General features: G+C 36.6%; 1 protein-coding gene across 1 annotated transcript in view; it reads left to right on the top strand.

The window, feature by feature from the left end:
* znf609a (zinc finger protein 609a) overlaps positions 1-26,399 on the top strand; it is a 156,366-nt gene that overhangs the window by 53,142 nt on the left and 76,825 nt on the right. The window contains exon 2 of the mRNA XM_073831836.1: positions 15,890-16,762. Within this exon, the coding sequence (XP_073687937.1) occupies positions 16,022-16,762 (741 nt within the window). The 5' untranslated portion in view covers positions 15,890-16,021. The remainder of the gene's footprint in view (positions 1-15,889; positions 16,763-26,399) is intronic.

The following is a 26,399-nucleotide window of genomic DNA, read 5'->3' as shown; positions in this document are numbered from 1 at the left end:
ATTTGTTCCAATCGAAATGTTCCATGGATGTTCTTCATGGAACCATCAATGCTAATAAGGAAACTTTATTTTTAAGAACTATTAGTGCAATCATGCTGGACTTCATACCCATGTCCAATTGTTTCTTGAATGCAATTCTTAAAAGAAAACCACCAAATTTATCAGTTTCACCAACTTTTAAAGCCAGTTACTCTGATCTAATGGATCTTACAACTCTTAAAGGATTTGTTCACTTCGAGAATATAAAATACCTGACGATTTACTCACATGTCATCCAAGATGTTCATGTTTTTCATTTTTTTAGTTGCAAAGAAATAAAGTTTTTTGAGGAAAACATTCCAGGATTTTTCTCCATATAGTGGACTTCAATGGTGGCCAATGGGTTGAAGGTCCAGGTCCAGTGCAGCTTCATGGGCTCTACATGATCCAAGCTGAGGAATAAAGGTCTTATCTAGCAAAATGATTGTCCGTTTTATATAAAAAAAAAAAGTTTATATACTTTTTAACCACAAATGCTGTTCTTACACTAGTTTGTCTTCACGCATTACGTAATCATGTTGGAAAGGTCATGCGTAACATAGGCGGAAGTACCCACCCGGTGTTGGTTTTAGAGGAAAACATTCCAGGATTTTTCTCCATATAGTGGACTTCAATGGTGGCCAATGGGTTGAAGGTCTAAATTGCGGTTTCAGTGCATAATAAAGGTCTTATCTAGCGAAACGATTGGCCAGTTTCTAAAAAAAAAATACAAATTTATATACTTTTCAACAATTTGCTTGTAAAATGCTTGTCTTGCACTAGCTTGACTTCACGCATTACGTAATCACGTTGGAAAGGTCACACATGACAGTCGGAACACAGTGTTTACAAAGCAACCATGCAAAGAAATTAAGGTTTTTGAGGAAAACGTTCCAGGATTTTTCTCCATATAGTGGACTGTAATGGGTTGAAGGTTCAAATTGCAGTTTCAATGCAGCTTCAAAGGGCTCTACACGATCCTAGCCGAGGAATAAGGGTCTTATCTAGCGAAACAATCTGCCATTTTGTACAAAATATTACAATGTGTATATACTTTTTAACCACAAATGCTCATCTTGCACTAGCTGGATTTCACACATTACATAAACAAGTTGGTAAGGTCACGCTAGTGACCCAGTGTTTACAAAGCGAACAGAAATTAAGGTTTTTGAGAAAAATATTCCAGGATTTTTTTTCCATATGTTGGACTTAAATGGTGGCCAACGGGTTAAAGGTCCAAATTCAGTTTCAGTGCAGCTTCAAAGAGCTCTACACGATCCGAGCCAAGGAATAAGGGTCTTATCTAGCGAAACCATTGACCATTTTCTAAAAAAATAATAAAAATGATATACTTTTCAACACAAATCTTACACTAGCTTGACTTCACGCATTACGTAATCACATGGGTCACAGGCGGAAGTACCGACCCAGTGTTTACAAAGTGAACATGCAAACAAATGTAGGTTTTTGAGGAAAACATTCCAGGATTTCTCTCTATATGGTGGATCTCAATCTCAAGTCCAAAGTGCAGTTTCAGTGCAGCTTCAAAGGGCTCTACACGATCCCAGCTGAGGAATAAGAGTCTTATCTAGTGAAACGATTGGCCATTTTCTAAAAAAAATAAAAAATGATATACTTTACAACCACAAATGCTGGTCTTGCACTAGCTTGACTTCACGCATTACGTAATCACGTGTGACAGTGTTTACAAATTGAACATGCAAAGAAATTAAGGTTTTTGAAGAAAACATTCAAGGTTTTCTCTCCATATAGTGGATTTTAATGGTGGCCAACTTGTTGACTGTCCAATTTGAAGTTTCAATGCAGCTTCAAAGGGCTCTACACGATCCCAGCTTAGAAATAAGGGTCTTATCTGGCGAAACAATCTTATATATATAATTTTTTTTTCTAAGCACAAAAGCTCATTTTGCAGTAGCTTGACACGCGTTACGTAATCACGTTGGAAAAATCACTTGTGATGTAGGCGGAAGTGCTGACCCAGTGTTTATAAGCAAACGTGCAAAGACTATGTCAATTGCCTTTTACAAAAAAAAAAAAAAAAGGTAAAACAATGATGTTGGACGATTTTGAAGTTGGAGGAGAAAATAAGACCTACCCTATGTTTTTGAACTGGAGTACACAGACAGAACTAACCATAAGTGACCTTTTCAATGTGATTACGTAAGTCCAAACATGCATTGCATAGCTAGTCCAAGTAGAGCATTTGGGGTTTAAAAAGTATATAAATTTGGATTTTCTTCGAAAATGACAGATTGTTTTGCTAGATAAGACCCTTACTCCTTACTCGTTTAGAGCCCTTTGAAGCTGCAATTTATACATTCAACCCATTGGCTTCCATTGAAGTCTTTAAGAAATTGCATTGGAGAATCAATGTTAAAATGTACCTTAATTATAACCCATAAAAATGCATATTGCATTTGAAGCATTTCACTTGTTACAGCTCGCAATAAACAAGTCGCCTCAACAATCCACCATCCTGACTCATTCTAGCACAAATGCACGTTTGGAGCAAGAGGGTTGCTATTAAGCTAAATTACAGGGAGTTTTTACAGTGAACTACCCTTATTTGGAAATTAGCTGATAGCGAAAGCATCTGACCCTGAAGCCCTGAGCTGATCTCATCTTGATTGGAGTAATGATTTGATTGATGATGTGTGTTCAGAAAACAAAGACTGATTGGAAAGGCTGAGTCAGACGAGGCTTGTGTATTTGTGTAGCCTGTCTACTCAAGTCTTCTCCTGCTATGTTTGGTGTAGATTTCTGTCGACGTGCTATCTCTAGGCCTGCGCTGGTGAACTGTCTTTAATTGCCATCTTGGCAACAAATGGCTTCACTTCGCCGGAGGTTATTTTGTAGCAATTACCTTTGTATCAAGTGTGGCACTTACACCTCTCTCAAATTACTTCAAATTAGGACCTACACGGGACTTTAAATTAGCTTTGCGTTGTCACTTTTTGCACGCAATGAAAGATGCCACCATTATTTGGGAACACGTTTAACGTTTAATTGTTAAAGCACCAAAGTAACAAGTGGTTATATAAGTAGAAGCAGTTTTCATTCCGTAACGTTTTCAGCTAAATTCAATGTCAGCATTATCAGGGTGAAATGTATTGGTAAAACTTTAAGAGAACACAAGCGATCTCTTATGATGTGCATTGTGTTTCTAAACTGCAAATGTGACGCCTACATACTCAGACTTTGTCAACGGAGGCGTCTTTGGCATGAAATCATTGTTTTATGTTTCCAACTTCAATAGACCGTTGTCACGCCTTGATTGCACACTTTAACTTCCCACATGTTTGTGCACTTCACCTGTCCTGTACATTAAGTTTATGGCAGATGACTTGGTAGTGTATTGGATTTGACTTTAAAAAGTCGTTTTGTCATTTTCAGAGGCTTTGCTTTTAATGGTACAATTGTTTTGGTAAGCAGTGGTTTTGATGTATTTAATGTTTAATTTCAAATTAATAGGTTTTTTGAAGAAAAAATGTGAATGTGTATCATTATATTTAACTGAAGGATTTTTATATAGTAAAATTAACTTTTAAGAAGTGTACTTGTATATTATATATTTTTAAATATGTATTTTTATTGTACTTTTATTTAAATGTTATCATTTTACTTCTTTTAAGCCATATCGGCAAAATCTCAAATAATATACAATTTTATTTATTCTTTTTCATTTGGAAAATGTTGTTTTTGTCCGTTTTTATTATTATTTATTTATTTATTTTTACCATTTGTAATATATTATTATTTTTTATGTACTTTGTTTTGACAATATTTTATGACATGTCAGCAACTGCTAAAATAATAAACAATGTATTTTTTTGAAAATATTAATGGAAATATTTTTTTACTTGTTTTTGTAATTTCGTTTAGAAGTTTAATTTTATACATTTTTTTACTGTTGCTTTGAATATGTTTGATCAAGCAAATTTCTTAATTTCTATGAAATATTAAAATGAAGGATTTTATGTGGTGAAAGTAACTTTACTTTGTAAGATAAGTTTTTTTTTTTTTTTAATATGCTATCTATTTTTAAATATTGTAGTTTTAGTTTTATCATTTGCCATATCAAAAAAGTCTAAAATAATATACTATTTAATTTTTTAAAAAACTTGTGGAAATTTAGGTTTTTTTTTTGTTTTTTTGTGTACTCTTTTTATAAATTTGTATTGCTGGCTTGAACATTTGATGCTGATGTGACATCAAACTAAAAAAATAATAAATTAAGGTTTTTTATTTATTATTATTTGTGAGTGTTAGAGTGAGGGAAAGAAGGAAATATTGAAGATTATATATAATAGATATGGCATCAACCAAATCTTTTTTTTAAGCTACAATTTCTATAAAATATTAAACTAAAGGATTTTATAGTTGTCATTTTGTAAGCGGTTTAATTGTCTTACAGTTTTTAATAAATTATTATTTTTATTTTGGCAACATTTTATGCCATGTCAGCAAAGGATAAAATAATAAACTTTTTTTTTTTTTTTCTCCGCTCTAGAAAACTTTTTTGGAATTTAGGAAATATTAAACGAAAAGATTTTTTATTGTTTTTGTAATTTTGTTAAAAGTATAATTTTACACTTTTATTTTTTATTGTTGTCTTAATTGTTTGATCAAACATAATTATATATTTTTTAATGTTAGAATTTCTATAAAATATTAAACTGAAGGATTTTATAGTTCCCACTGTAGAAGCTTAGTTTAATTTACATCTTTTGGTTGTGTTTCATACATTGTCCTGAAAAGATTCATTTCAGTTTCTCCTTTTACGTTTTAAGTCCATCAGGGTTTGAACTGACCTGAGGTTGATGACAGAAAGTTTGTGTGAACTGTTCTTGATTTTCTCTAGGATAAGAGAGAGCTGTTGAATTTGCCAGGAAACCACGCTTGTGAATAGTAGCACCGTGATCTCGCTCCCCCAGCAGCCTGTTCAATCCATCTGGGAGCTTGTCAGCCCTCTCAGCCTGGGTACTCTGTGTGCCCCACAAACAGTATTTCTGTCCTCTCTGTGAATAGGCTGGAAATTATCTGTGACATGAAGGCTGTAAACCCTCGCGCTCCCTTCCAGAGATTTCATGTACTGCGGGACCTGTCATCCGAGGTGCCAAATCAGTTACCATTTCACGGAGGCGTTTGGAGTGAGTTTGGAGTGAAACATCTCTCTGCTTTATTGAAGGACGGGAAATTGAGATGAAAGGCCAGAGATGTTTCTTTTTCACACACAAGAGTGGCATCAAAGCTTTGCTATCTGACAAAAAGAGCTTCTGATTTGGAGAGCCGCCCAAGCAAAAGGTCTTTCACAGGCAGGGTCTTCGGGGCACGTCTACATACACTCGGCTTACCGTAATGGACGACCTGGCAGACGTCTGAACCCAAACAGGCAATGCAGAAGGGTACATCGCGTACGGCCGCAAATTGAAGTCGCTCTGTCTATCGCTCTATCGCTCTGTCTAACGCTCTGTCTATCCCTCTGTCTTTCTATCATTCTACTTTTTTATCTTGTTCCATCTGTCTATCTGTCTTTAGGTCAGTCTATCGTTATATCATTCTATCTATCATTCTGTCTATTGCTCTGTTTAACGATCTGTCTATCGATCTATCTTTCTATCATTCTACTTATTTATCTATCCCTCTGTTCATCTATTCTATCTATCGTCCTGTCTAACGGTTTGTCTATCGATCTATCTTTCTATCTACCTGTCTTTCTATCTATCATTCTACTTATATATTCATTACTCTGTCTGTCATTCTATCTATCTTTTTTATATATATCGTTCTGTCTATAGTTCTATTTATCAATCTATCATACTTATTTGTTGTTCTGTCTATCTGTCATTTGTCTATCATTCTATTTATCGATCTGTCTATCTTTCTATCATTCTAGTTATTTATCTATTGTTCTATCTATCTTTCTGTCTATCGTTCTAACGTTCCATCTATTGTTCTGTCTATCGTTCTATTTATCGATCTATCTTTCTATCTATCATTCTACTTATTTATCTGTTGTTCTATCTGTCGTTCTATCTATCTCCCTTCAAGATATTTCATGTACTGCGGGACCTGTCATCCGAGGTGCCAAATCAGTTACTCGTTCATAGAGGCATTTGGAGAGAGTTTGGAGTGAAACATCTCTCTGCTTTATTGAAGGACGGGGAAATTGAGATGAAAGGCCAGAGATGTTTCTTTTTCACACACAAGAGTGGCATCAAAGCTTTGCTATCTGACAAAAAGAGCTTCTGATTTGGAGAGCCGCCCAAGCTAAAGGTCTTTCACAGGCAAGGTCTTCGGGGCACGTCTACATACACTCGGCTTACCGTAATCGACGACCTGGCAGACAGGTACATTGTGTACGGCCGCAAATTGAAGTCCCGCCGCGCTTCCAGACCGGATGCCACTCCTGACATTTCGCTGAAATGGAGTCTGGCTGACCCCGCAGGACGCTTGATTCCCATCACCTGAAGCTTCCTGCACTTTTCTATTTCAGTCAGCAGTTCAAGCACACAATCCAATTACACGGTGGAGCCTCGGTGTGGCAGCTAGCGCGGAACGAGCGCTCGGGCCCCGCAGGCAGACTCTTAGAAATAGCTCGTTAAGAAGCCTCCTTTCCTGGCCCTGTAATTGAGTATTTGGCTTGGCTGTGTTTGGCAGAGCAGGAAAATGTTTATAGGTTGAGGTGCTGCTTAACTTCTCTAACATCTGGTGGCTTGTCATAGTGGCATTAAACGCTACATACGTCTTCGCTGCGATTAGTGTTATGTTTCTGAGCTTTTGTCTGAGGTTTAATATATTTGTGGTGTTTCAAAGGAGGGTATTACTAAGTTTGGTAGTACTACTAGTGTTGTTTTTTTATCTATCGTTCTATCTTTCTATAATTCGAATTATCTCGTTCTGTTGTTTTATTGTTATCTTTCAATTGTTTTATCGTTCTTTGTCTGTTCTGTTTATCGTTCTGTCTATCGTACTGTCTATCGTTCTATTTATCAATCTGTCTAACAATCTATCTTTCTGTCTATCATTCTATTTATTAGGGATGCACGATATGAAATTTTTTTTTACCGATAGCCGATAATTAAGTCCTTCTTGTGGCCGATATCGATACCCAATGCGTTCATATTTTTATATGATAATTTTGTGCACCATGGAGAACACAAAATCTAAGATAAACTAATGAAATGTATATTATATATCTGGGTCAAACAATCATAGCAAACATCAGTCCTGACTCTTCAAAAATGTTTTTATTTTTTGTGTAAGGCACCACAATTCTAAATAAATAAAATGCTTTGACATTTGTCAACCTGGAAAAAATGAAAAGTGCATCATGGAGTAACGTCAGATGTCCAAATGTCCGTTAAAGCTTACGTGTAGTCCATTCTTATTGATCATATTATGAATGTGTGCATCACATTCACACAAAACATCAGAATCGAGATAAAAACATCTCAACTTTTCACAATGCCGCAAGCCCAATGCAGGTAATGTGATATGAACCAACCAATCAGCTTCACCCTTTCCCTTAATAACATTGAAAGCACTGCCAAGGTGGAGAAACAGCTTACCATAGCTGTACAGGAATAAACATTTTTAAATAAATTTAATAACAGAGCTACTGCAAACGATTTTTTATGCTGAAAATCCATTTATCCTTTGCTGAAACTTCCACGTCTTTATGGAGAGCGCAGGTCCTGGTTGCTTAGCAACGGCAGACACCACTGCAGAGCAGGCTACAGAGCGGTTTGGAAAGGAAGAGAAAGCGGCGCGTCTAGCGTTTTCCACGCGTTTTAGACGCGACATGTGAACGGCCCCTACAACAGATTCACCGCGATGACCACCTCTGAAGTGAGATATAAGATTTGTTGTGTTAAAACTTGACGGCTTTTTATCTCCTCTCGGAATCCTTGCTAAACATGTATTGCAAATAGCAATAGCATCGTCCTCCTCTGCCTCCGTGAAAAACTTCCGGAACTGCAAAGACGATGATGACGACACAGATGATGACAGATTGAACGCGACAAAGGCCGAGAGTCACCGCAGTTTACAGCTGCAGTCACTTGCACTCGGAAAGCAGATGAATCTCAGATAAACCAGACTGATTGATTGATTTACCAGCAAGAGTACTTTATCGGATCGGATTTCATTTATTTATCGGAGCAATAAAAATGACGTAATTTTTGCCCATATCGTTCGATAATTTATCTGTCCGATAAATATCGTGCATCCCTACTATTTATCGATCTATCGATCTATCTATCTTTCTATCTATCGTTCTGTCTGTCTATCATTCTATTTATCGTTCTGTCTATCGATCTGTCTGTCTATTGTTCTATTTATCATTCTGTCTTTCTATCATTCTACTTATTAATCTATCTTTCTATCTATCATTCTGTTTTTTCTATCGTTCTGTTTATCGCTTTATTTATCATTCTATCTATCTGTCATTCTGTTTATCTATCGTTCTGTCTATCATTCTATTTATCATTCTATCTTTCTATCATTCTACTTATTAATCTATGTTTCTATCTATCATTCTGTTTATCAATCGTTCTGTCTATCATTCTGTTTATCATTCTATTTATCATTATATCTTTCTATCTATCATTCTACTTATTTATCTGTCATTCTATCGATCTATCTTTCTATCTATCGTTCTGTCTATCATTCTATTTATCGATCTGTCTATCGATCTTTATCTGTCTATTGTTCTATATCATTCTATCTTTTTATCATTGTACTTATTAATCTATTTTTCTATCTATCATTCTGTTTATCTATCTATCGTTCTGTCTATCATTGTCTATTGTTCTATATCATTCTATCTTTTTATAATTTTACTTATTAATCTATTTTTCTATCTATCATTCTGTTTATCTATCTATCGTTCTGTCTATCGTTCTATTTATCATTCTATCTCTCTATCTATTATTCTACTTATTTATCTGTCGTTCTATCCATCATTCTGTTTATCTATCATTCTGTCTATCGTTCTATTTATCATTCTATCTTTCTATCTATCATTCTACTTGTTTATCTGTCGTTCTGTCTATCATTGTCTATCGTTCTGTTTATCATTCTATCTTTCTATCTATTATTCTACTTATTTATCTGTCGTTCTATCCATCATTCTGTTTATCTATCATTCTGTCTATTGTTCTATTTAACATTCTGTCTTTCTATCTATAATATTACTTATTTATCTGTCGTTCTATCCATCATTCTGTTTATCTATCTATCCTATCTATCGTTCTGTTTATCATTCTATCTTTCTGTCTATCATTCTACTTATGTCGTTCTATCTATCATTCTGTTTATCTATCGTTCTGTTTATTCACTCTATCGTTCTATCATTCTGTTTATCTATTGTTCTATCTATCGTTCTGTTTATCTATCATCGTTCTGTCTATCGCTCTATTGATCTTTCTATCATTCTACTTATCTATCATTCTATCTTTCTCTGTCTATAGTTCTATCGTACTGTCTATTGTTCTATCTATCATTCAATCTATTTTTTATCTGTTTATCTTTATCATTCTACTTATTTCTCTATCGTGCTATCTGTATCGTTCTATCTATCTATCTATCTATCATTCTATCATTCTGTTTATTGTTCTATTTATCTTTCTATCTATCATTCTACTTATCTATCCTTCGGTCTATCTATCGTTCTTCCTGTCGTTCTATCATTCTGTCTATCTATCTGTCTCTCTGTCTGTGCATTTATATTTCTCATTACAAATTTAGGGGGGAAATTATGAAAAAAAAAAAAAAAGTATTTTAATGTTTTTATATATAAAATGTTAAAATGATTGGCCACAGCTTTGTCAACAGACTTTTAAAAAAAAGTTTATTTATTTATTTTTATTTTATTTATTTATTGTATATTTTACTGAATACTGTGTAAAATAGTAACTCATATTGTAGTATTTAATAGTTTCTAGAATAAAAAATAGTTTTTTATAATTAATTAATACATTTATTTATCGTATGTTGACTGAATACTGTAAAGTATTGCATTGTTGTATTTAAGTTTGCGGAATAACAACTTTTTTTTTAATTTATACATTTTGCTCTCATACAACTACAAAATGTATACCTTTATTTTGCTTGTCCTAAAGTATACTTGTAAAATGTATTAACATCAACCAATTCATGTGCCTGGATGATGTATTGTCTGCAACTACTTACTCACATTGCTAGGTTAATTATTAATAGTCGTTGGCTAATTAATGCTGCTCAACTTCAATGTTCAATGTTCCTGCAAGGCTCGCGTGCATTAACCGCAGCTTATCCCTGATTAATACGTTGCGAGCCTCGTCCTTTGTATTTGACTGTGCGATCTGCCGGACGTGCTCGCCTGGGGCCCAAACGCCTCACTGTGAGTTAGCGTTAAGGGCAGTGCAGTAGGTCAAGTGCGGGTAGGATTTCACCCTCTTTACTGTGCGGTTAAACGGGGCAACCCAACTCCTCCAGACCGGCCCAGGACAGCTGTTCTGGGTTGGATCAAATGTTCCCTTTGTGGCCTCTGTTTGAATTGGCTTATGAGGTTGGCAAAGCGAAAGCGAGAACCTACCGATCGGGCCCTAGTGGAGAAAGGGCGGCCGTCATCGGCGAGATAAAATCCTACGCTTGTCTACTTACAGATCTCGAAAGAAAAAGACAAGAAGGCGAGGGAGAATTCCAAGAGGGGAAGATGAAAACGCTTTCATCTGATGCAGTGTGTAATCTAACCGCGGGAAGTGCTTCCCTCCCGTTCACCGAGCCCGGGCTCTTCAGAAAGAGCTGTGATTTAGTCTGACGGAGAGCCTGTCAGTTCCAGCAGCCTTTGAAACCGCTTTTTTTATTCGAGAATCTCAATTACTCAGTCGCCGAGAGGGAATTAAAACTCCGAGGTTGTTCTGGCACCAAAGGCGCAAGCGCTTTTCAATCAGGTCAGAGGGTTCTCTTGAGTAACGGCTCTTGATTTTGCATTTCGTCTTTGTTGTCTTGTTGTTTTTCTTCACGCCGTCCCTGATTGTATTCGCTCTTTTATGTTTTTCATCATCAAACAGGGGCGAGACAGGTATCGATCCTCGATCCTGTCATCTCGGCAAGTGCCCGTTTGAGTTTCAGCTCACGTTTTTCCATCAAGCCGAGGCGTCCGCGGTGGATGCCTGTGTTAATTAGGCCCGTGTCGTGTCGGGGTGGGGTTGGGAGCGTGGAAAGGCGGCTCAGCTCCCTCGAGCGCTCCCGCTGCTTGCTGGCATGTGGCAGGGAAAGCTAAATTAGTTTAGCGCCGTTATTTACGGCCCCTGGAAGGGCAGCAGTACCTGAGCGGCGGGGTAATGAAAAGGACAACCTGTTCTAGTGCTGCTCGAACGTGGTGTTTCTGGGCTGAAATGCAATTTAATTACACTTCTCAATAAACAGCTTTTCTTCAAGCATATTGATTGGTTATCCATCAAACGACATCAAAAACAAAACTGGAGCATGTGCGGCACGTCCTTGTCTGGCTCGAATCAAAAGCTTTGTTTCTTTGCCTTCGGTGTTTGAATGGGGAACAGACAAAAGGTTTCTTTTTATCCACTTTTATAGCAATAGTGCCGGGCGCCGTTTCGTCATTCGGTTTCCTAATTAGGTTGTGTGTGAGAACCGTGACAGTCGCTTGCATCATCAGCCGTGTTGGGATGTGAATGAGTTTTGTAAAGCTTGGCTTTTCACATTTACTGGCAATGTCAGAAACTTGGGCTGAGTTACACTAATGCAGCGGCTCACCGGTGTGCATGTTTTAACTAGTGACCAATTTATGCAAAGAAATAATTTCAGCTTGTGGTTTTTATTCCAGACTTCTATTTTCATGTTTTTTTACGGGTCATTTTTTAAAAGTATACTCTACCAGTCAAAAGTGTTTGAACAGTAAGATCATGCAAGCTCACCAAGCCTGCCTTTATTTGATCCAAAATACAAAATATTTTTACTGTTTTAAATAACTGCTTTCTATTTGAATATATTTTAAAATGGAATTTATTTCTGATCAAAGCTGAATTTGTAGCATCATTACTCCAGTCTTCAGTGTCACATGATCCTTCAGAAATCATTCTAATATGCTAATTTGCTGTTTAAGAAACATCTTTTATTATTATTATCATCAATATAATATTAAAAAAAAGTTGAGTACATTTTTTTTTCAGGATTCTTTGAATAGAAAGAATGAATAGAAATCCAAAGATCAGCTTTTATCTGAAATATAAAATCTTTTGTAACGTTATACACTATACCATTCAATATAGAAATCAATAGTTTTATGTAGCAAGTGATGATAAAGACATTTATAATGTTACAAAAGGTTTCTATTTCAGATAAATGCTGTTCTTTCTATTCATCAAAGAAACCTGAAAAGAAACTCAGCCGTTTTTAATATAATATATATATATATATATATATATTTTAGCAGCAAATCTGAATATTAGAATGATTTCTGAAGGATCATGTGACTGGAGTAACGATGCTAAAAATTCAGCGTTAAAATCACAGGAATAGTAAAAATATTTCAACATTTTACTGTTTTTGCTGTATTTTGGATCAAATAAATGCAGGCTTGGTGAGCAAAAGAGACTTCTTTAAAAAAAAAATCTTACTGTTCAAAGACTTTTATACTTCGTTCTACACCAAACGTGTTTTGAGAAATGCAGGGGACTGATAGATTTCCCAACAGATTTCCCAAACACCCCATTGGTCAGAAAAGTCCCACCCAAAACCTGAATCATTGGTTGAGTCAGTAGCTGATGTGTAGGGACGCTCAAACAAGCAGATTAATGTTTTAAATGTGTGTTATTTCAAAGTTCTACTCTCAATGTGTCTCAACCATGGGACTGATTGAATATTTCCCAAATGATTTCCCAAACACCCCATTGGTCAGAAAACAGAAAGTCCCGCCCTAAAATGTACATCCTTGGTTGAGTCAAAAGCTGATTTGTCAGGATGCTCAAATGAGCAGATCAATGTTTTGAAAGAGTTCAGGAAGTCAAACTCTAAATGTATTTGAAGTATTGGTCAACCGATAAAGATGAAGAATGGGAGCTTGGTGCTCTCAGGTGCTTGCGTGTTCAGCGCTGTCAAAATTAAAAGTCCCACACAACATCAAAATAAGCTTCCCACTTCTTTAAAAAAAAACAACTATTGGCTGATGGTCATGACTTATAAAAATGCAAAATATCGGCGAGGCCGATATATCGGTCAAACCACTAATTTAAAATCAAGTAGTTCCACCTTTAATGAGGTAAAATGTTGTTATTGTTCTCAGAAATCTTTTAAAATAACATCGCTGTTGGCATTTCAGTGTTGTTGTTTGTGTTAATCACCTTCAAAAATGGCATCTTTCCAAGTTCTACTTTGAAAGTGTCTTGAGAAAGCATAGGACTAATGAATTTCCCAACGGATTTCCCAAAAACACTCCATTGGTCAGAAAAACAAAGTCCTGCTCCAAAACACATCATTGGTTACGTCAGAAGCTGATGTGTCAGGACACTCATACAAGCTTTTCAATGTTTTAAAAGAGTGTTTAACTGTTTAGGAAGTTAAACAATGAATGAACAACTTCTATTTAACTCTAAACGACAAACTCCAGCGGTATTTGAAGTAATAATCAACCGATATGTATGAAGAATGGAAGCTCTGTGCGTTCAGCACTGTCCAAATAAAAGTCCTGCAGTCCGTCAAAATAAACATCCCACTTCTAAAAGAGAAAAAAATGTTGGCTAACGCCGATAATAAAAAAAAAAAGGCAAATATCGGCAGGGCCGATATATCGGTCGAATCACTAATTTAAACATCAAATAGCTCCACTTTTAATGAGGTAAAATGCTGTTATAGTAGCTTAGAAATCATTTTAAATAGCATTGATGTTGTTTTGTGGCATTTCATTTTTCTTGTCTGCATTTATGGCCTTAATTACGTCTTCCGAAGTTTTACTCTTAATCTTCAAAGTGCCGAGAAAAGCAGGGGACTGATGAATGACTGTGATAGTGGAAGTCCGTCTTATCTTGGGTTCCAACGGCAGACGTTTGGAAAGCTTCCTGCAGGACACACTCCATGTTCCCTGGTGGACTGACGGATTACAGCAAACCACTGATTAGTGTCCTCTCATTCAACCATCTGTCTCCTCGGCTATTTAAGACGCAGCTCAAAGCCGGACTCATCCTTTTCAACTTAAGTAGCGCTTAGTTTTATTAGACAACCGCCAAACTGTAGTAGTGCAGTTAAACCAGTTTGTGGTTGGTGCAGTCTTTTATGTGACCTCTTTCGAGTATTATAGGCAATGACTTTGACCTTTAATCGGCGTCTGTCTGTTCTATTTCTGTTCCAGACTAAAGGAATAATGGAGAGTTTTTTAGCAGAACTAGTTATCTGCGTTTGTTAATGGAAAACTGATTATAAGCATCTTTGACATTAAAAAGGGTACTGTTTCTATTTAAAGGTCCCAAAGATCAGTGACATTTGGAAAGTGTTGATTGTGTAATACTGACATAAGTAGTTGAGTAATTTGTAAACTGCATATTGATAAACAGTTATGAAAACTTCCAGACCAGTCCATAAAAGTTTACCAGCATGACGTGTTTAACAACAAGAAGTGTTTTTTTCTTCTTGTTTTAAGAGGATTAATAGAGATGAAGATTTAGCATGTTAACCGTGTACAACAACACTAAAATCCTGAGATGTTACATCTTTAAGTTTATCCTCTTTAAAGCAATATCACTACAGTCTGTATAAGAATAAGTTTACATTTTGTAAATTACAAATTTACAAGTAATTGGCATGCAATTTGGCGATTTATATTGCCTTTTGTTTTGTTTTTTCTGCAAAACATTTTCAGCATTATGTGCATGTTTGCTTTTGTCTTCGGATCAGATCTTTTGTGCTTGAACCAACTGGAGTGGATATCTGACATATGCATGTTTTGAATATTTGTGTGACACTGTGGTTAACCTTTAGGGATAAGTCTACAGACTGAGTAGTTAAGTTGTCATGCAACAACAGTAGTTGACTAATGAGTTCATATTTTATGTTTAGTTTCTTTCATTTTTAAGCTGCTGAGGTTTTTGCATGGTGACAGCAGTAATTGTAAATGCAGTGTTGACAGGTTAAAATCAAGTTAGCATGCTTTTAAGGTTCAAGGTTTTAATTTTAACTTGTGCCATGAGCTTTGCATTGAATTGAAGGTGCATTGATCCCAGTTTTCTGATTTAATCACTTGATTGGTGTTGCTGTGACAGGTATACATGACCTCAAATTATTACAATCAAATTATAGTGCTGCCTTATTACCCACCAGTCATTCAGACAACCCACGACTAGTTGGTTTTGAAAACATAGCTTTGCACATCCTTAATTTCTTTAATGTTCACTTGTGAGGAAATGAATAGCAATGCTGTTTAGTCTCAAATCGAGCGGCATGTTTGAGTCACTCTGAGTCCTGCAGTCATTTGTTGAGCTTTGATGTCAATCTGTCAATGACGAATGGCAGTGTTTCCATTTGTGTTATGATGCAACGTCTGTTTTCTGACTGTGAACTGATGGTGACCATGATTCAGCTGTATTTTTTTTTGTCCTGAATCATCTAAAATATTTTTTTCTAGTCAGCAAGTGTTTGTAATTCATGTGCAGTGGTACTGCTTGCAAACCCTTTTTATATAGGACCTTGATGGGGTGTTATTGAAACACAATATTCACTTTAAGAGCTGAAAATTAAAGTCAGCATTTCTAAACCTGTTTTATAAGAGCAGCATGCTTGTCAGATGTTCTTAAAGCATTGTATTTTACTACATTTCTTAATTTCTGACATATTTTCTTGTTGTTTTTACCCCCAGGGCAACAATGTGGGTTACTGGGAAGGGGAAACCAACAGGACCCTGAGGCTTGTGTAAATGCGCTTCCCGACCGCCTCAGTCGTCTGAGAAGGTCAGACCTCCCTGTGGCACGCTTGGGCCGCTGGCACTAAGATGTCCCTCAGTAGTGGCACTGCAGGCGGGAAAGGTGTGGACTCGAATGCGGTGGACACTTACGACAGCGGGGATGAGTGGGATATTGGTGTAGGCAACCTGATCATTGACCTCGACGCCGACTTAGAGAAAGACAAGCTTGAGATGTCTGGCACCAAGGACGGGGACGGAATGGCTGCTGCCTCGAGTGCCGTAGCGGCTTTGCCGGACAACATCAAGTTCATTAACCCGGTGCCTCCTCCGCCGATCAAGGACAGCAAATCCAAAGCGAAGCGTAGCAAGAATTCCAAGGACAGTAGCAAGTCCTCGACCCCTGATGGGGCCAAGAAGGACGCCCAGGGACGGACTCAAAACGAGGGCACTGGGCCAACCGTGGGAAGTGGTTCCACAACTTTACCTTCCGGGAAAGGTTCTGATAAAAGTAACAAAGCTTCCCGTAATGTTCCAAGTGGAAAAAAGGACAAGGAGGGTTCTGGGAAAAGCAAGAAGGAGAAAAACGAAGGGGTACAAGCTGGGAGTGTTCCCTCGGAAAAGGACCCATCGGCACAGGTTATGCCTTTAGGCCAGGCACGCAATGCCCCGTTTGAGGGGACGCAAAATTCGGACCTTGTTGGTGCTGAGCAACTAGGGAATATTACCCTTGATACCACTGGAATAGTCACACCTTTGGCTATCAAGAGCGAACCAGAAGAAGTGGAAAATAATGACTGCAGGACCATGAAGAAAGTGAAAAGCGAAAAGGTGAGTCCACTGGTGTTTTTGTTGCTTTACCAATAGGAAGCAAGCATTGCAATGTCTGCTGTTTAGTTTGGTTTTATATAAGAATCTGGTTGACAGTGATTGTATAATTCAGTGGAAGCTGGAAGTTAATGATGTTCCAACTGTTAGAGATGAACCAGTGACTTAGTACCTGGCATATCCTGGTACGCCAATTTTCTTGCTTTGGCACTAGTTATTTTAAAGAGTGGAAAACGCCATGCTTAGTTGGTGGTCTCGATGTCCGTTTAGTAATGCATATAGTGCTGCCAAAAGAGATTTAGGACAGAGTCCAGATGAGCAGAGATACAAGACCATCAACTCTCAGAATTTTGAGAGTTACCAGAGTTCTTATGTGAATAAAGATGTAATGCTAATAAGATCATTGTACCAATTGTTGTTAACCAAATAACCATTTTGCCAAATGCTTAAGCCTTAGTCTGTCTTGTTATGGAGCTGAGATATCATCGCATGCTTGTTGCTCAATCTTATTTGAGTTGAGTTGTTGGCTGATTGTAGGGGTTTTCTCGATTATTCATTGCACTCAATTATCAGCCTACTAGTTCCTAAGGAGTTTTGGCAGCTGGTCTAATTTGTAGCTTGATCTCTCATGTTAAAACAAGAATCCATGCCTCGACAGATTGTTCTTGGGAGAATGTACTGTAGAGTTCGACATATTCCCCATAGGAGCATCTACTAACACACAATGTAATTTCCAAATATATTGCACTGCTTTTAGTTGAACATTGACTAAGTCCTGTGCATTACAAACTGTGAGGATAGACTGGCGTATCTGCTTACAACAGATCTGTGAAATTCCTTGCGAGTGACTCAGTCAGTAGTTGTTCATACTCACAGCATTGTGTTCCCTACATAGTGGGCCTCCAGGGAGCCATTGAAATGTAACACTTGGACCCCTTGCTTACTTTCAATTGTGACAGGCTGCCAAATATAGGCAACTGGAAAGAGCAACAAGGGATTTTCTTTAGACAGAACTGATGGTGATCTTTTTTGTAACGTCCTTGAAAAGGATGTTTCTGGTTAAAGTAAGTAATAAGTAATTTCAGTAAACGCCATTTCCTTTTTGTACAAGAATGTAGGTTAACAACAGTCCTGTCTACTTTCATTGTGTTCCTGTGTACAGTAGAGCATGCAACTAGCAATGGCAAGGTCATGGGTTCGCTTCCCAAGGAATGATGAAAACTGATTAAATGCATACATTAAGTGCAGTGCAAGTCTCTTTGGATAAAATTGCGTACCAAACGCATAGTAGTAATTTGTGAATTGTGAATTGCATTGTGTTAGCTAAGCATTGACATTTGCATTGTGTTTCTGTAGCCAAGGTAATGGGTTCGATTTCCGGGGAATTACTTTGGATAAAAGCGTCAACCAAATGCGTAGTAGTAAATTGCATTGTGTTTGCTAAGCATTGACATTTGTGTTGACTTGCATTGTGTTCCTGTATTTCAAACAGTAGAGCAATACCAATGTCATGGGTTTGATTCCCTGGGAATGCATTACATATGCTTTGAATGCAACTTAATTCGCTTTGGATCAAAGCATCAACCAAATGCGTAGTAGTAAGTTGCTTTGTGTTTAGTAAGCATTGACATTTGCATTGACTTGCATTGTGTTCCTGTAGTTCGAACAGTAGAGCAACACCAAGGTCAAAGGTTTGATTCCCTGCCTTGAATGCAATGTAAGTCACTTTGGATAAAAGCATCAGCCAAATGCATACTAAATTGCATCGTATTAGCTTAGCATTGACTTTTGCATTGACTTGCATTGTGTTCCTGTAGTAAAGGTCATGGGTTCGATTCCCAGTGAAATTGCTTTAGTTAAAAACTGCAATCAAATGCGTAGTAGTAGTAAATTGCATTGTGTTCACTAAGCATTGACATTTGCGTTGACTTGCATTGTGTTCCTGTAGCTCGAACAGTAGAGCAACACCAAGGTCATAGGTTTGACTCCCTGGAAATGCATAAACATATTCCTTGAATGCAACTTAAGCTGTATCAGCCGTATGCATAGTAGTATATTGCATTGTGTTCCTGTAGCTCGAACATTAGAGCAACACCAAGGTCATAGGTTAAATTCCCTGCCTTGAATGCAATGTAAGTCACTTTGGATAAAAGCATCAGCCAAACGCATTATAAATTGTATTAGCTAACATTTGCATTGACTTGCATTGTGTTCCTGTAGTCAAGGTCATGGGTTTGATTCCCAGGGAATTGCTTTAGATAAAAACATCAACCAAATGCGTAGTAGTAAATTGCATTGTGTTCACTAAGCATTGACATTTGCATTGACTTGCATTGTGTTCCTGACTTCCTGTAGCTTAAACAGTAAAGCAACACCAACGTTATAGGTTTGATTCCCTGGAAATGCATGAACAGATGCCTTGAATTCAACTTAAGTCGCTTTGGATAAAAGCATCAGCTATGCATTGTAGTACATTGCTTTGTGTTAGCTAAGCATTGACATTTGCATTGATTTACATTGCGTTTCTGTAGCCAAGGTCATGGGTTCGATTCCCAGGGAATTGCTTTGGATAAAAGCGTCAACCAAATGCGTAGTAGTAAACTGAATTGTTCATTAAGCATTTGCATTGACATGCATTGTTGAACAGTAGAACAATGCCAATGTCATGAGTTCGATTCCCAGGGAATTGCTTTGGATAAAAGCATCAACCAAATGCATAGTAGTAAATTGCATTATGCTCGTTAGACATTGACATTTGCAATGACTTGCACTGTGTTCTTGTAGCTCGAACAGTAGAGCAACACCAAGGTCATGGGTTTAATTCCCTGGGAATGCATAAACATATTCCTGGAATGCAACTTAAGCTGTATCAGCAGTATGCACAGGAGTAAATTGCGTTGTTAGCTCAGCATTGACATTTGCGTTGCTTTGCATTGTGTTCCTGTAGCCAAGGTCAACGGTTCGATTCCCAGGAAATTGCTTTGGATAAAAGAGTCAACCAAATGCATGGTAGTAGATTGCATTCTGCTCGTTAAGCATTGATGTGCATTGACATTGTTTTCCTATAGCTCGAACAGTACAGCTAAGGTCATGGGTTCGACTCCCTGGGAATACATGAACATATGCCTTGAATTCAACTTAAGTCACTTTGGATAAAAGCATCAGCTATATGCATAGTAGTACATTGCATTGGGTTAGCTAAGCATTGACAAATGCATTGTGTTCCTGTAGCTCAATAAATATAGCACGTCAAGGTCATGGGTTCAATTCCCAGGGAATATATGAACCGATAAAGCATGCTCTTAACATACATTGCATTGTGTTTGCTAAGCATTGACCTTTACATTGACTTGCATTGTGTTTGTGTGTAGTGTAGCTCAAACAGTAGAGTAGGTCATAGGTTTGATTCCCAGGGATTGCAACTGATAAAATCCATACATTCGATGCAATGCAAGAAGTCAAGCAAATTCATAGTTGTAAATTGCAATTCTGGTCTAATTCATAAGTTGAAATGAAAACGTTTATGTTGTGTCGAAGCTCGTTTTCCTGCTTGGTTGTGTTCTTGTGGTTAGTAGAGCCATACTGAGCTTGTCCCTGGTTGAAAGCTTACTGTTGGCGCTACAATGCTCTGCGACCAATGGCCCCCATTCATGACTTCCTCTGACTGCCGCTATTGTCTTCTGGTACATTCCTTAAACAAGGACCGGGGGCTCGCTCAGGGCCTTAGAGGGAGGGATGACAACAGCTCAAACAAAACCCAAAATACCTCTTCCTCCTTCCTCCTAACAACCAGATCTCAAGGTGTGAGAAGGGGATGCTATCGAGTGTCAGGGAGGGGGACCAGACCAGCTTTTCAACCGTCTCTAAAGTGGTTTCGCATTTCCACATCCCGTGGTGCAGGCGGGGCGCCGTGGGCTTGAGCCGTCCGACGGCAGGCAAGGCTGGTTTTCCCACCTTGCGTGGCCGTGCAGGAATGCTGGAGCAACGGTCCCCGCTGTGTGCCCCTGCCGGACTAGCGTATCCACTAACACTGTGCACGCAGTCGTTATCACCCTGAGAATAACACCGGCTAATTTAACCCCTCTTTGCAGTCATTTGACCAGGAGAAGCGACCTTCTTTAACAAGGCGTCTCCAGTCGTGGACTGAACCACAATCTATGATGATGAGCTGGATAACTGACAGTACACAATTTAATCATAATTTTGCCATGCCAGGTTATGATTTGTTGTATTTAAACTTTGAGGATGATTTAGTTTAGATTGTCTTGTGGTTAAATTTGTAGCAATAGCCAAAAATACATTGTATGGGTCAAAATTATCAATTTTTCTTTCATGCCAAAAATCATTAGGATATTAAGTAAAAATCATGTTCCACGAAGATATTTTGTAAATTTCCTACCGTAAATATATCAAAACGTAATTTTTGATTAGTAGTACGCATTGCTAATAACTAACGATTTTGATTTGTTATTTTTTTGCACCCTTAGATTCCAGATTTTCAAGTGGTTGTATCTTGGCCAATTATTACCCTATCATAATAAATCATACATTGATGGAAAGCTTATTTATTCAGATTTCAGATGATGTATACAACTCAGTTTTGTAAAATTGACACTTATGGCTGGTTTTGTGGTCCATGGTCACATATTAAACATACCAACCAATATTTGCCATCATGTAATGTCCATAATTATTTTTGGCATTGTATAATACTGACTTTTTTTGTATTTTAATCTTTAAAAAAAACAATGTTTTAATAACAGTTAAATCTTTAGCAAGTCTCACAATTATTATACATTTTGATGTTTTCAAAATTGTAGTTTATTGTAATTGTAGTTTTCATAATGTTTTGATGAGTAAAATCACATGTATCTTTAAAAATTATAAGTATTATATTTTTTTATTTTATTTTGACAAAATAGTATAGAATTTAATTTCTAACATTATATATGTTATATATTATACATTATTTGCATATATTATTTCAACATTGGTTTATCCCTAATTATTTGTAATTATTATTTGATTATTTTTATTATTATAATATTTTTTTTTTCTTTTGAATGGCATTTCTGTCATGTATTTATTTATACATTTATTTTTTTCCACTTTTTTTATTGTTTTTTGTTTTGTTTTTGAGAATGGCAGTACTGGCATTATTTTTTATTTTATTATTTATTTTATTTAGACAAAATATTATAGAATTTAATTTCTAACATTTATCGGTTATTTTGTCATTTGTATAATTGCCAGCTTATCATACTGTCCAAAATTTCTATATTGTTTTATCCCTAATTATTTTGACTAATAATAATAATAATAATAATAATAATAATAATAATAATAATAAATAAATTGTATTATTACCCCCCCCCCCCCCAATTTTTTTTTATTATTATTATTATATTATTTTTTTTGTTAAATATTTTATTTATTGATTGATTTATTTTTGAATGTCATTCCTGTTCATTCCTACTCTTCATCATCTGACAAATCAATTCATGCTCTTTTCCCCACTTCTCAACAAATATCCAATTTCATTCAGAAGCAGCTCAAATTACAGCCGTTAAATGACTTGTGAATGCCGTTTCACATTATACATGTTGTAAAGAACATATGTCTGCTGTTGTCACCCAAACTATTTGCACGTCTGCATCCCACGCCGTCATTCGTTATACCCGTGATTCAGCAGTCTGCATTCTGACCCCAAATATAGCGGGGATCACTATGAGTCGTTGTAAGTTGCTCTCGGACCGCACGACAGCAAGATCAGAGCTCACGGTCGTAACTCTTGCTAAGTTTATTGCTATGTCGGATGGCGGTCCAGGAAATCCTTTTCAGAGGATTACGTCGGCTGTGCGAATGTTTAATAGTGGGATCTTTGCTGGCCATAAACTGTATTTTCCAACATCTAAAGTCAAAAACAGACTGGACGCGGGTTCACACCCTCGCTGGCCACCGTTATTGGCTTATTGCTACAGCTCAGTGGATTTGCTAGACGGCCAGTGAATAAACCATCTCAAGATAATCCAGATTTAACTCTCTGGTGTTGTTCAAAAGTAACCAAACACCTGAAATGTAACTTTTTTTTACTTTCAGTAAAATCAATGTAATATGTGACCCTGGACCACAAAACCAGTCTTAAGTCGCTGGGGTATATTTGTAGCAATAGCCAAAAATACATTGTATGGGTCAAAATTATAGATTTTTCTTTTATGCCAAAAATCATTAGGAAATTATGTAAAAATCATGTTCCATGAAGATTTTTTGTAAAATACCTACTGTAAATATATCAAAATGTAATTTTTGATTAGTAGTATGCATTGTTAAGAACTTAATTTGGACAACTTTAAAGGTGATTTTCTCAGTATTTAGAATTTTTTGCACCCTCAGATTCCAGATTTTCAAATAGATGTATCTCGACCAAATATTGTCCTATCCTAACAAACTATACATCAATAGAAAGCTTAATTATTGAAATTTCATCTGATGTATATATCTCAGTTTTGTAAAATTTAACCTTATGACTGGTTTTGTGGTCCAGGGTCACATATGTTTTTAGTTCTATAATATTTTTTCTTTCTTACTTTGTGTTTTGAGACAATTTCATGGGACTAGTTAATATTTATGCAAAAATTATGACCATTTTTCCCCCAATTGAAAATATTACAGAATTTCATTTTGCTTTTCAATTATGGCAGTATTTAATGTTAAAATGGAGACAATGCCTCTTAAAATCCAATTTCTGAAGTCAGATTAGTGCCATATGGTTGGGAAAAAAAAATGTGGGTAGAAAAAGTTGTCTTTGAGGATGTCTAAATGTATATCCAAATCCAAAACTTAATAAAAAATAAGTCATTATGACTAAAAACAACTAGAGAGTTGATAAGCCTTTTACATAGAGTTATATAAGAATATAGTGGCTAAACCATGGAATTGCATTTTAACATGAAATACTGCCATAATTGAAAAGTAATCTAAAAATCTTAGAATCTTGTGTTATTTTCAATGGGAAAAAAAATTATCATAATTACTGCAGAAATATTCATTAGTACCATGAAATTCTCTCAAAATACAAAATAACAAAGAAAAAATCTCAATCTCAAAGACAACTTTTTGCATAGGTTTAGGTTTTTTTTGTTTGAAATGTCAGTTTTTACATTACATCAGTCAAACCTGAACACAGAGAAAGACATTGTTAAAAATATTATATAACAAATTCTATTTGTTTGCCATATTATTATAGCCATGGATGTGGAGTGTCTATTTTTGTGCACATTTTTCTCTGCATCGTGAATGATTTGTGGATTGTATGCACAAGAAATTCTCTGTATTTTCATATTTTTATGTATTTCCCATTCATTTCCAAAGGCGGTCATTTTTGACCGTGAACAACACCAGTGTAACTTAACTTTGTTAAAAGTATGTCAATTTTTTTTTATTATATTTTATAAGCTTTTTAACATTTCTCATTAAAACAACAGAATAAGAATAAGTTACTAATTATTTTCTGAATTATGGAGTAACAAAATGGAGATACCCAAAATCTCCTCTGTAGAAACATTTGACTCTGTCAAAAAAAATTAAACAAGAATTTTGAAACTGACTTCATGCAGTGTTTAGATTTTTGTACTAGAAATGTATGCAAATTAGCGCATATTTCATTAAATAATGGCTCAGTTGCATATTTAAACCTAACATTTTAGAAAACTTGTAATAAAAAAAGTTTGCAGTTATCAATGTAATCAATCAACTGAGTAAGTAAGGTGATAACTATTAGTTTTTCCCCCCTATTCACAGTGTCTCGCCTTGAGTAAAAGTATTTAGTCGTTTAGATTAATCGATTAATCGATATAAAAATAGTTGTTAATGGCAGCCCTAGATTTGACAGATATGACTGTGATACTTAAAGGAGTAGTTCACTTTCAGAACAATAATGTACAGATAATGTACTCACCCCCTTGTCATGCAAGATGTTCATGTCTTTCTTTCTTCAGTCGTAAAGAAATGTAGTTTTCTAAGGAAAACATTCCAGGATTTCACTCCATATAATGGACTTCTATGGTGCCCCCGAGTTTGAACTTCCAAAATGCAGCTTCAAAGGGCTCTAAACGACCAGAGCCGAGGAAAGAAGAGTCTTATCTAGCAAAACGATCGGTTATTTTCTAAAAACAATTACAATTTATATACTTGTTAACCTCATATGCTCGTCTTGTCTAGCTCTATACTCTGTGTAGAGATTAAAAAGTCTAAAAATTGTAAATGTTTTTAGAAAATAACCGAATTTAGAATTTAGAGCCCTTTGAAGCAGCATTTAAGCTGCATTTTGGAAGTTCAAACTCGGGGGCACCATAGAAGTCCATTATATGGAGAGAAATCCTGAAATGTTTTTTCCATAATTTCTTTACGACTGAAGAAAGAAAGACATGAACATCTTGGATGACCAGGGGGTGAGTACATTATCTGTACATTTTTGTTCTGAAAGTGAACTACTCCTTTTAATGTCGCAAAAACACATGGAAACCTTTAAAGCTGCTCCTAAATATTTTTTCAGTAGTTTCCAGTCGCGAACGCCTCAGAAAACTGTTCTGGTTTACTTCAGTAATTGATGTTAGTGTGGTATAGTCAAGTGTAACGTAATCTTTTTTGGCGCTAGACAGATTAGTTGTGCTTGTAATTAATTTAAGGCTTTTAACTTGGGTAGGTTGTAAAACCACACAAGCTTTTTCTCTGATTGTTTGCTCTAAAGGTGACTTTTTTTTAGTCCCATCCCTGGAGGTCTTAAGCGTTCAGGAGAGCACCTTCGTAATCCCCGGAGACGCATTAAGCTTTTCTTCGAGCTCTTCTTGGCAGCTGTTTTTGTTTCCTAGAACCTTATCAAAACACACCAGCTTTGGCGTAAAGGCCCGATGCGTTATGATTAGCGTGACGCGCCGCGTGCTTATTTTAAACCTCGTCGACGGTATTTCAGTAGCGCTCCGTCAGCCCACACGCTCTGGCACGCCACGCTCCATTTTAAGGGATGCTGACAGGAACACGGATTGATTTATAGTTTCTCCTTTTCTCCCTGTCAGAGGGCTGATCTTGTGCTAGTAAATACCCAGGTTATTTTTTCTCCCCTTCTTAACACTTCTTAAGGTTTCATTATTTGCTGAAAACGTGTTCCCTCAAGGCGATCTCCGTATCGCTGCCAACAGGATTAGGTTTATCGTTATGCGACGGCTTCTTTCTTATTTTGCAGACTCTCCAGTCTCCTTTTGAAAAAATTCACGTTGGGCCGCTTGTTTCGGCTGGGCGTAATTGCTACATCCTCAGCAATAAATCCAGAGGGAGATAAAGACGGGGAGGTGGGAACCGTCGAATCGTGATGGCCTTTCCCCTCTCTCTCTCTCTCTCTCTCTCTCTCTCTCTCTCTGTCTCTGTCTCTCTCTCTCTGTCTGTTTTAGTGCTTTGTGATTCAGCCATTAACTCTGACAGTCAAGTCATCTTTTTTTCTTTATAATTAAGCGGGGTTTGCTAAGGCAACCGTCACTGTTACCATTACTCATGCTTGGTGATTTGAACAACGTCATTGATTCCAGTTCATCATCAGAGGTAGGGTTGGGAATTGAGAAGTAGTATTAATCAGAACCAGTTCTGT

The sequence above is a fragment of the Garra rufa genome, chromosome 25 (assembly GCF_049309525.1).
Source record: "Garra rufa chromosome 25, GarRuf1.0, whole genome shotgun sequence".
In the NCBI taxonomy this organism is placed as follows: domain Eukaryota; kingdom Metazoa; phylum Chordata; class Actinopteri; order Cypriniformes; family Cyprinidae; genus Garra; species Garra rufa.
Note: the sequence above shows the minus strand (reverse complement) of the source record. Positions and strands in the feature narration are given on the sequence as shown.